This window comes from Bactrocera tryoni, chromosome 1 (genome assembly GCF_016617805.1).
Source record: "Bactrocera tryoni isolate S06 chromosome 1, CSIRO_BtryS06_freeze2, whole genome shotgun sequence".
Lineage (NCBI taxonomy): Eukaryota > Metazoa > Arthropoda > Insecta > Diptera > Tephritidae > Bactrocera > Bactrocera tryoni.
In genome coordinates this window covers 68,590,472-68,602,047 of record NC_052499.1, presented here as the reverse complement: position 1 = coordinate 68,602,047, position 11,576 = coordinate 68,590,472, and the positions used below count along the sequence as shown (strand labels likewise).

The 11,576-nt window shown below is 38.8% G+C and overlaps 2 protein-coding genes across 2 annotated transcripts; one reads left to right on the top strand and one right to left on the bottom strand.

The window, feature by feature from the left end:
* Positions 1 to 2,942: 2,942 nt before the first annotated feature.
* LOC120782294 lies at positions 2,943 to 3,801 on the top strand. Its single transcript, XM_040114498.1, has 2 exons — positions 2,943 to 2,957; positions 3,028 to 3,801. Exons 1-2 carry the CDS (start codon positions 2,943 to 2,945, stop codon positions 3,799 to 3,801), a joined length of 789 nt encoding a protein of 262 aa, XP_039970432.1.
* Positions 3,802 to 5,637: 1,836 nt separating this feature from the next.
* Positions 5,638 to 9,601, bottom strand: LOC120774605 (mediator of RNA polymerase II transcription subunit 15-like). The gene is made up of 2 exons (XM_040104358.1): positions 9,557 to 9,601; positions 5,638 to 6,864 (listed from the first exon to the last, which is right to left on the bottom strand). Exons 1-2 carry the CDS (start codon positions 9,599 to 9,601, stop codon positions 5,638 to 5,640), a joined length of 1,272 nt encoding a protein of 423 aa, XP_039960292.1.
* Positions 9,602 to 11,576: the final 1,975 nt, after the last annotated feature.

Here is an 11,576-nt window from a genome sequence, read left to right as displayed (position 1 = left end):
TTCAATCCAACACTTGGTCTCATGTACAACATTTAGCACAAATAATTCCCAAGTGGTATTAATTCCCGATTATCTTTTCAGAATCGTTTATATTATATGCGTAACTTTACGATCAATTCGAAATATTTTCCACAATTTTTACCCGACATGGAATGGTCATCTTATCTGAATTTTACCGTTGACGAGCGTAAGCTGATTGGAATGGATCTTTTTGGTGTGGTGGTGCGCAAAAAAAAAATAGTTCGAAAAGTAAATCTTTTCTTCTAATCGATCTTTGTGCAGTAAATTGCTGACATCTTCATTTTAAAATACAGAATTACATTTTCTAAAATCCAATAATTTGTAGTAAGAAGTATTAAGTTACTAAGAATGCTCGTGTGATTTTCTGCGTATGATCTCTCCTACTAACTGCGGGATGTAATTTTGTGAGATGTTGAGAAAACAGTTTTTTGTATATCTTATTAAAAGAAGGTGGCATGGAAACTGCAAGAACTAAGTATAGAAATTTATCAAACAGTCGAAAAGATTCCTTCGGAACGCAGGATATTCACTGAAATATTTGTTCTTAACAAGGTTCATTTTGCCGAAATTGTACGAGTCTTTAATTAACTTTTTTCTATATATGCGGTGAAGCTCTTGTAAGAATGAAGGTGAGGTGGAAACATCCAAGTATTTTTTGCTCTTTTGTCCAGCGTTCTTCAAGACTGCAGTTGAAACATCACGGCAGTGATAGCGAAATTAATATTAGCAACTTCAACAAATTGGGACAGTCTCAAAGCGCTCGACTTATGATGCTATTATCAATACAGAGGTGTTTTAGCTAACGGACTAGCATTTTCAGCTGTCCAAATAAAATTCTTGTTGTACGTTGTAACAAGATCGACAAACTAAGCCAACCGCAAATGGCGTCAACACAGCTTCACTTTGGAGCGGATCCACGGGGGCGATGGGGATGTCGTGAATTCGTAGATCGTTTCATCGGTTTTTGATTTTCCCCGCCATGCTTCTGTTCTGATCGTCTTTTAGACAATGCAATTTTCAATATTAATGACATTTTCGGATGATTGATTGCAGGTGTATTAGAGGCCAACTCCGCGGCTCTCACCTCAGCTTGAAATATACTGTAGTGGTCCGGCAGTTTAAAAGGCTGACTCGTACCTAATTTTAGTATATCCACGCACTTACTCTGTACTCCATTTTCGTGCCGTCCTTATAAATACTTTATGTGTCGCGCGAAGTTAACATATCTTTGCGCCAACCACCTTTTCAATGTTTACTCTGTACTTTCTTTCCTAATTGGAAAGTGGAATCATGTAGTCGGTGCTTACCAAACCGGGATTACCCACCGAGCTATGCCCAAAGTTTTTATATGTAAGTTCTTCTGAAGCCAGTAGTTGCCTCGTCGAAATTGTAGTTTTCAAATTGATAATCCTTGGCTTGCAGCGCCAGGATTTCTCGGCTAATCAATTGCTTTAGTAGCTTTGACTATGGTCAGGTCCATATGCTGCTTCCACCGAAGAGTTTATTCTGAACGACGGTCGCTTCCGAGAGGTTGATGTTCAATTTAACATCACTGGTCCTTCTCACTCTTTTTTCTACATTGTGATTTGTTGTTATTGTATCGACAGAGTTCTGCCAAGTTAACAGTTCTTGGCCGGATTAAAATCCAGGTCCGTTCCGGTTATGTAGACCCGACTGTCACGGTACATTGTGATTTCGCAGGGGTTTGCTATCCAAGACCACCCTAAGGTATGTATTTAATGCTGTCCTTGAGAGACAGGCATGTCCTATTTATCGAAGAGAGCCTCCAAGGATTTTGTATTTCCCAGTGAAATAATCAGATCATTTTGTTTTTGTTTTGATTCAACCCCCTTGCGATTCCTAATTCTCCACTATATTGAGAGTGTAGCGGTCATTGGTCAGTTAAATTATGGTTAAAAAAAGGTTCTTTGCCGAACGAAGGAGTCTTGGTTTAGTTAACCAGATGGCTGCTAACCAGATATTGAGAAAACGGTCCTTAATTAGTTGACCATTTATACATTACTAAATGGGCGGAAATAGCACTCCACTCCAATAAAAATACAAATATAAAAAAATATATAAATATAAATATAAATATAAACATGTATAAACAAATTTAAATTAAAATTGCAACATTTCACTGTAAAGCTTTCAAGGTCACTTAGCGAGCGCCCACGCAATAGTGAGAAAACCTAAACCAGAAAGGATGCAGCCAACTAACTACCTTTTGAATGGATTTTTAATTACTTTTTTTGCATAAAAATCTGTAAAATTAAAAACCTGAATGAATCCGCCTACTATTGTCACATAAATTTGCATTTCACGTTCAAATGCAAAAATTAACTCCGCGCCATGCTAATACCGAGCGAGATAAACCATAATAGTTTACGTTTTTTTGCTGATTTTGTTGATTTTTTATGGCTCTGGTGGAGCGTTGAGACGGTGACAAATGAAATGATCTATCCACTTTTCAAGCTTAAACTAAGACAAACACATTGCAATGGACTGACTAATACGAAAAATGTTTTGCTCCGCTTTCTGACAGCGTTCACACCTCCAACAACTTACAATGAAGCACCACAGGCTCCGCTGCACATTTACATATGCACACATACCGAATAATATCAGTTCGACCTTTAAAGCAGTGTTGGTGTGTGTGTGTTTGCGCTCGCGTTTGCGACAAATTTTCGTTTTATGGTTTTAGGAGAATTTTTGGCATTTTCGATTGCACACGTAGTTATTATTAATATTAGTTTTGTTTTTAGTTGGTAAATTTGGTCGTAAAAATTTTATTGCTTTGGAAAATGCTTCGCGTTTTTGTACTGAAATATTTCTTGTATAAATTTAGCTGCAGTTTAGCTTAGACGAACAGAAAGCAACTGAACTGCAAACCGATACAGTCAATTAACAATATCTGCAAAATGCGTGCATTTTTGGTAAGACTTACGAATCCATCACCGTCTTTTCGAACGAAAATAACACTCACACTCTCTAATCACTTTACAGATCCTGTGCTCCGTCGTCTCTGCTGCGTATGCCGCTAGTCTCGGCTACGACTACAACGGTCCAGCGCTGGGCGGTCCCGTGCTTGGTGGACAGGCTCTTGCTGGTCCCAGTTATGGCGGACAAGCTCTTGCTGGACCCAGTTATGGTGGACAGGCTCTTGCTGGTCCCAGTTATGGCGGACAAGCTCTTGCTGGACCCAGTTATGGAGGACAGGCTCTTGCTGGTCCCAGTTATGGCGGACAAGCGTTAAGTGGCCCCAGTTACAGCGCTCCGGCTCCAGTTCCCGAGCTTAACAAGGAATTCTTCAGTTACACTGCACCCGAACATGAGTTCAACGATGCTGGTGATGCCGGTGACATCGCAAATGCGCTGAAGAAAAACGTGCGTGTTATCTTCGTTAAGGGACCACAAAACTCTGCACTCGAGAATGCCGCTGTGCAATTATTGGCCAAAAACGCTGTTGAGGAACGCACCGCTATCTATGTGCTGAACAAACAAGCTGACATCGGCGATTTGGCTAACAAACTGAACTCAGTCGATCATCGTAACGCTTACAAACCAGAAGTACACTTCGTCAAATATAGAACACCAGCCGATGCTGAGAATGCCAAGCAAGCTATTCAATCGCAATACGATGATTTGGGCGGCAATACTAGCAGCTACAGTGGTGGTGTTGCTCCAGTTCTGGATTTCGCTTCAAAGCCAGCCGCTCCTGCAGCTCAGCAGCCAATCGGTAGCGTGGATGGTGCTTATCTGCCACCAAACAAGGTTTAATGGTATGGATTTATCAAACAATTCGTTAAATATTAATTAAGTCCTGATGTTCCTTGTTAACTAAATGTATAAGTTTCTTCATAAATAAAAAAATAGATCTTTAAGGATACCGAATTAAAATTAATGGATTTTTATTATAATGAACTTTGATGTACATAATTTATAACGGGGTTTTCAATAAGAGCGCTGAAATTCTTTATTACAGTGAAAGTACATTCGATCTCCACGGGCACGCTTACAGAAGTCCAGAAGCTGATCCCAATTTTCGACAGTTTGCAAGCATAAATCGGCTGATACTGCTACAATTTCACGTTCACCAAACTTGGTTTTAAATAAATCGATTATGACATTCGATGTGTGGCTTGTGGCACCGACCTGTTGGAACCACATATTTTCAATGGTCATATCGTCGAATTCCGGCAGTCACAGTAACGTGCTGGTCTTGATCATCACGGAAGAAGTATAGCCCATTGACTCCGCTGGTCCTTAAACCGCACCAAACCGTCATTTTTTCGGGATGCAATACTGACTCATGGAGTACGTGTGGATTGCTGTCTAACCAATAACACATATTTTGCTTATTGACGAAGCCATTCAGTTGGAAATGAGCCTCATCGCTAAGGATGATTCGATGAAAATCCGAATTTTTTCAAGTTCTTGCTTAGCCCAATTCACTAACATACGACGATTCTGATGGTCAAGTGGCTTCAGCTCCTGCGTCAATTTGATCTTGTAAGGATGAAGGCCAAGATCTGTTCACAAAATTCGCCGCAATGATGTCGCAGAGATGCCCAACGCTTGAGATCGACGTGTGAGAAACTGATTTGGGTCTCCCTCAATTGATGCGCGAGCGGCAGCAAAATTCTCGACACTACGGGCACTTCTTTGCCTCACTGGCAGTGCCAGTCTGACACGGAAACATTTTGTACTGTGTCTGTGCATTCAAATTTTTCCACTAGACGCTCAATTGCTGATCTGACAGGACGAATATGACGACCATAAATTGGACGTAGCGCTCTTAAGGTTGCGGCCACTGACTCTGAATTTCGGTAGTAAATTTTAGTAACTTCGACTCCTTGTTGTATCGTATATCTGCCCATGATGAAATGGCAAGCCTTACTGAAGAAAAAGGTCTACTCTTGTAGCATCCCTATTGAAAAATCTGTATGTAAACTTAGTTGGTCTTTGGTTTCGATGTACGTATATTGATATCTTTAATTTAATTGATCTTGTAAAAGTTAAATGCAGCGTCTGTTTGCGTCTATTCTTTGTTCAGAAACAACTTTCAGCTTAAGCAAACTTCCTTGGGGAGGCTAATTGAGGCTATATTCGATCACGACAAAAAGACATCTGCGCAGATAAAACAACCAAATCTCTATCCAAACGGTGAAGAATATTTCAATGATAGATATTTCCGTTAGAATGGGTGATTGACAGACTATAAGGCTTTTACCTTCCTAACAGTGCAAACTGCCGTGAGATCTCACCTTCAGACCTTCAGAAAATAAGTAAAGTGGAATCGACTGAATGCAGAGCATGCAGCTGGTTGAGCAGACAAATCTTCCAATCTGAAATTAGTTGCTGAATTGGGATGGCAAAAGCTTCAGCAAGTCGTAGAAACACACTTGGATGCACACTGAGCCTTAAGAGGATTTAAGTCTGGTCACTTTCGGTGCGGCGTTCTTTCAATTTGGTTTTCATACTTAGCCATTTATGCAGTTTGCTTTATTGGAAAGGAATATAAAGACCACAATGGATGTAAACAACTTTTATTAAATCTAATCACATACATATATACACACATATAAATTAACTACCAAATAAAAACAAAATGCTTCACTCCGCCGGCGGCAGATAGACCAGTGGCGACGGCGTAGTCGTACTTGTAACGACGATCTGGTCCGCCGGGCGCTGCCGTGGCTCTATTGCTGCAGTGGAACCGATAAAATTTTGCGTTGGTACCACGCTTTCGAAATTAAAGTGATTGGGTCCGTTTAGCGATTCGTATTGCGATTGAATAGTGCGCTGCGCATGCTCAGCCTCCTGGCGCGTGCGATATTTGATGAATATCACTTCAGGTTTCTGGTGGGCTAAGCCGGGTTGTTGTTGTAATTTCTTAGCCAGTTCAGCGGCATTATGTTGCTTCGTTAGCACGTAAATGGCCGTCTTTGGTTGCTGGCTATCCTTCAGCAATTGCAAAGCTGTCTTTGTGAGGCCGTTCTGTTCCGGCGCTTTGATGAACACGACGCGAAGGTTCTTTTTCATTTTGCTCAATAGATTATTGAAGTCTGGCGGCAGTTCGTAGTTTTCCTGTGGTGCAGAAAGATAATAGTACTCCTTATTGTAGTATGTGGGTTCCGGTATGCGAGAGAGTGGAGATGCGTGCTGGAATTGTATCGGCTGAGCTAGTTGCGGCTGTAACTGTACAGTGGGCTGGACCTGCGGTACAAGTTGAGGTTGGCGTTGTGATTGAGGGAAAAATTGCTGTTGAATTTGTGGTTGTGGCTGAAGTTGAGGTTGAGGCAGCGTCTGCGGCTGCGGTTGAAGTAAAAATTGAGGCTGAGGTTGTGGTTCTGCTTGAATTTGTGGCAGAGACGCGGACTGAAGTTGTGGTTGGGCTAAGGTTTGCGGCTGTTGTTGAGCAGGCTGTGGAGATTGTGTCTGTGGATGGACTTGAGGTTGTGGTAACGCTAAAGGTAGTGGCTGTTGTTCAACTGAAGGTATTTGCTGGGAGAAACTATGTGTCTGAGCTTGTTGAACCTCCGAAATCCCCTGTGATAGCTGTGCTTGTTGCTGTTGTTGCCCATAATTTGCCAGTTGTATTAACTGATTGGCGAATTGCGAGCCACCAACTGTTGCAATATTTTGACTCTGAACAGGAGCTTGTGGCTCGGAAATTGTAACGGTTTGTTGTTGTACCATTGATTGTTCTTGTTTAGCAGCGAACTTCTGTAGTAACTGTACTTGTGGATAGGTCAAGGCCCCGCCAAAATTCGGAGCGTAATTTAATTGATAGTTGTAGCCTTGCGGTGCCGCGAGAGCCGCCCCTACAAATAGTGAAAACTGCAAAACGGAAACGGTATAATTAGTATAAGGAATTGTGACCAAAATATCAAAAGTGTTTTTCTTTTTTGGCTTAATTTAAATTTTTAATTCAAAATTGAGTTAGTTAAAGATCACCATCCAAGAGTGGCAACGCTGAAAGTTTCAATCACGATGAAATTGCTTACTATTAATTGAATTAATTTCTTCTTCTTCACTGGCGTAGACACCGCTTACGCGATTATAGCCGAGTTAACAACAGCAATCTCATCCGAGGCTGATTGTTAAATTTCATTTGGATTCATTCCCTATGTAGGGGATGTTTCGCCTTCTCAAATTAGCTCGCCTTCAAACGGATGTTCTTAGGCTACCCAGAGGATACTTGGTCAAAGACCGGAAGTCGTGAGTTGCTTGAGCCATGTGTAAAAGAATTGTTTCTGGCCACTCTCAAGTGAATGTCGATCAGAGAACTTTCCTCACTTGCGTGAACTTCTGCACATGACTCCATCCTCCATTAATCCATTAATTGAATTAATTTAATTACTTTAATTATTATTATTGTATATTTTTATCTTTTCAAACATATAACATTTTATATAATTTTTGACACTCACTAGAACTCAGTTCGTAAAATGTTTGCGTACTATATTTCAATAACAACACACATTCTCGAAATCACTAAACCAATTTTTGCACTCACCACTAACACACGCATCATCGATTTAGTTGATTTTTTGTCGAAAACCCGGGCAAACTACGAAGATTCCCTCCGCAAGTCTTTACAACGTGAAATTTAAAATTTAACTGTTAATCAAGAGAGACAATAGTGCACTTTTTATATGTCGGCAAATTAGGGAAACGCGATATGTAACGATAAAGCGATAGTAATCCAGACCCAATCATATCCAATATGATAAAAGCTGAAAAAAACCAGAAAATAAATTATAATAATAATAAAAATAAAAATAAAAACCCGAATACTAAGAAAATCCAGTAACTACAAAAACAAAGCTTAAACGACCTCCGAGTGATCAATAAGCCAGTAATGGTAAGCGTCAAAATGCATAAATTTTCATCTCACATCATTTTTGTGCTTTATTTGTGCCTACACATATACACACATGCATACACTCACAAATGTGGAGCTTAAATACAGACATACATATAAGCCCTTTTATATTACAGACAAGTTATACCCACATATGTATGTATATATGTATATATCCTTTTTCGTATGCACATCTGCGCTTTTGAGGGCAAATGTAATTTTGTGATCAAAATCTGAGACATATAGTATAATTTAGCAAAATTTTTGAATGCAGCCCAGACAGGCCAGCATGCTGAAAGGTGAAGAGTAGCTTGCTACTAATCCATTTTTGGCGGCTTAGCAATTTGCAGCGAATTAGCAGCAAAAGCGGGCGTTGACGTGAATAACCAAACATAGACCAGCTCTACTTAACCAAATCTATAATGAGGTATAATTTTCTATGTGTGTATGTGAGTATGAATATCTGCTAAAGCAAATGACGCGCGACCCCTGCTGAGCGGAAAAATATTACCAGCAACACTTTTGATAACAACTGAATATGATAACAGTGGTGTAAGACTGATGAAGTTGCACATAATTTTATATTTACATATATTCTGGCATGTAGATTTTTCCAGACTTATTACAGATTTTAAAAAAGCGTATTTCATATAAACATTCTGGTAGCAATTTGTAAATTAGTATTGGGGCCACATTTCATGCAAGTATATTAAATCTATTTCGAGGTTCCTTATTTTTTTAAAGAAAAAATACAGAAACTTTAATTTCAATGGGGAATGTTTATTATCATCTGAAAGAGCATTGTTTGGCGTTTATTTTTTGTATAGCATATCTTTCAAATATTCATCCTTTGATTCCAATTTTCGATGACTCGTTCGAACATTTCAGCTGGTAATGGCACGTGTGATGAAGGCCTGAATCGAAGCGGGTTTGTCCGCATAGACTTTAGATTTTACATATCCTCACAGGAAAAATTCTAACGGCGTGATATCACACGATTTTTATCTGCTCACCGAAGTGTTTTCTCAATATATCCATTGATTAATGCGAAGTGTGAGAAGTGGCGTCATTTTTGAAGAAATATGAACCGATGATTTCGCCGGCCCACATACCACACCAAACCCTGGTTTTTTCTAAGTGAAATGGCTGCTCTTGAACCTCTTTGGGTTTCTCTTCCTCCTGAATGCGGTAATTTTGCTTGTTTACATACCCATTGAGCCAGAAATAGGCCTCGTCGCTGAACAAAATTTGGATCTAACACGTCGGAACTTCTTGTCGATGTCGCTGGGTAAGGTCGAGCGGCTTCAGCTACCCTTCTTGACAGTAGAATCGATAAAAGATTATATATTTTCTAAGTGAAAATGGCTGCTCTTGAACCTCTTTGGGTTTCTCTTCCTCCTAAATGCGGTAATTTTGCTTGTTTACATACCATTGAGCCAGAAGTAGGCCTCGTCGCTGAACAAAATTTGGATCTAACACGTCGGAACTTCTTGTCGATGTCGCTGGGTAAGGTCGAGCGGCTTCAGCTACCCTTCTTGACAGTAGAATCGATAAAAGATTATATATTTTCCAAGGTTTTTGGAACAATTATTTTCTCATATTTATGTATTCTATATTTTTTGTAGCTAATTATTATTACCCTTAAACACTGTTTGTTGTGTTTACCTGGCTTAATGTTTGCAAATGATTTACTCTGTCGATTTTATTCATAATCTATAAAATTTTATGTTAATTCTCTAAATTCTCTATTGATTAATAACAGAGGCGTTTCACAGTGGGGTGCTAAGTTATCTGCTTTGAAAAAAATATTAACGTTTTTGTTTCTGATGTTCTGGTGAAGAAATAGCAGTATGAAATTTTAGTAATCATTGAATAAATAGCCTTAGCCTTAGAATATATAAGCATTCACCACTTTTCGATTTTATTCTAGTTTAAGCAGTTTAATTTCCGGTTAATATAAATAAAGTTATTTTGTTTTAATTAATTTGAAACTTAGTCCATCTCATAAGCAAAAAAAAAAACAAATAATGGTGGTACAGTCCATTTCGTATTTACTTCACACTCAAATTAAAGTTGTAAATATTTTGCGATGTTTTCAAAACTTTAGAGGACCCTGAGAATTAATTATTTACATATATGGAACATTTTTAACTTATATTACAGGCTGTGAGCTTACTTAGTATCATTACAATAATCTTATACCCTGAACATGTATTTATTAAGTTTGACAGGTGTTTCGTAATACCTAAAAGGAGATGTCGGAGAGCATGCAAAACATACAACTGTGGGCAAAAAATTTTAGAACTTTTTAATTTAAATTCCGACCGAAAATCCAATCGTCAAAATATTTTTTTTTGTAGGTTGGCATGATTGTCAGCGACATCTGTGCTGTCCTGTGCCACATCAAAATAATCATTAAAGTTCAGTATACACTAGTCTTTCTGAAGCACATATAGTGCATTCGGTGACTTTTACGACGAGTGAAGTTAATCAACAAATAAGTTCCATTAAATTTTGTGTGCGGAATCAAATTTTATTGGTACAAATTATTCAAAGAGGGTTGAAAACGCATTGACGACGAATCACAATCACGACGGCCATCAATATCCACTGATGATCAACAGGTCAATAAAGTAAAGGAATTGGTGTTTGAGAATCGACGATTAACAGTCAGAGATCTTACTGGCATCGTTGGAATGTCGGAAAGAGCGGTGAAATAATTTTGAAAGATCATTTGGGCATAAAAAAGTGAAAGCACGATTGGTTCCAAAATCGCTAAATTTTTCCGATAAACAGCTTCGCCTTAACGTCTATGAAAGATGTCATAAAACGTATTATTACTTTCGGCGACTCTTGGATCTATGCTTACGACCCGGAAAAGGACGAATTTCCGCTGATCACGGATTTTGATTGGCCCACATGTTGATCGTCATTTATGTCCTCACGACCACTTTGAAAACGTTGAAAGCAGTCGTGCACTCTGCTACGGGATATACAATCAACGCCATAAACTTCTTTCATCAAATGAAATGTTTCGGTAAAAGTTTTACGAATTTTAAAACAAAATTTAATGTCTGCTCTTTGTTCGAAGCTCATTTTCGCACCGATAACACAAACACACTGACACTTAAATAACTTTACTTGCGATCAATAAAATGTCATGAAATTCTTACTGGATAATCAATAAAGATAGCAGTTTATAACGCACTAGTCGCAAATATAGATGGCGCTACCAGGGGGCGCTAGGTTCAAAAAGTTCCGTCTACTTTGGAATGTTCCTTGTACACTATCGCGTAATTTAGAGGCATCCGAAATCGTTTACCGCTCCGCAAGGTAACTTTAATAACTGTTTTGAAGATTGGAAAAAGTGCTTTCAAAAGTATTTTGTGGTCAGGGGGATTACTTTGAAGGGCACAGGATAGATTTTAAAGAATTTGTAAGGTTTTTTATATAATGAACAAAGCTTTACTAAATTTAGTTAGTAGTAGCAGTATTTTTTAATGATCATGGAAACGAGCGAAGCCTAGTTAGCAATGCTCGTCGCTCTTCTGTTCCTCTATATATTGGTCCTTCAGATTTTAAGATATAGCTCGGACACTTCGTTTTCTTCTTAACAATTGTAGCAAATGTTTGTATTAAGAGAACAAAACTATTATATTCTGTAGCACCATGTCGCAAGGCTCTG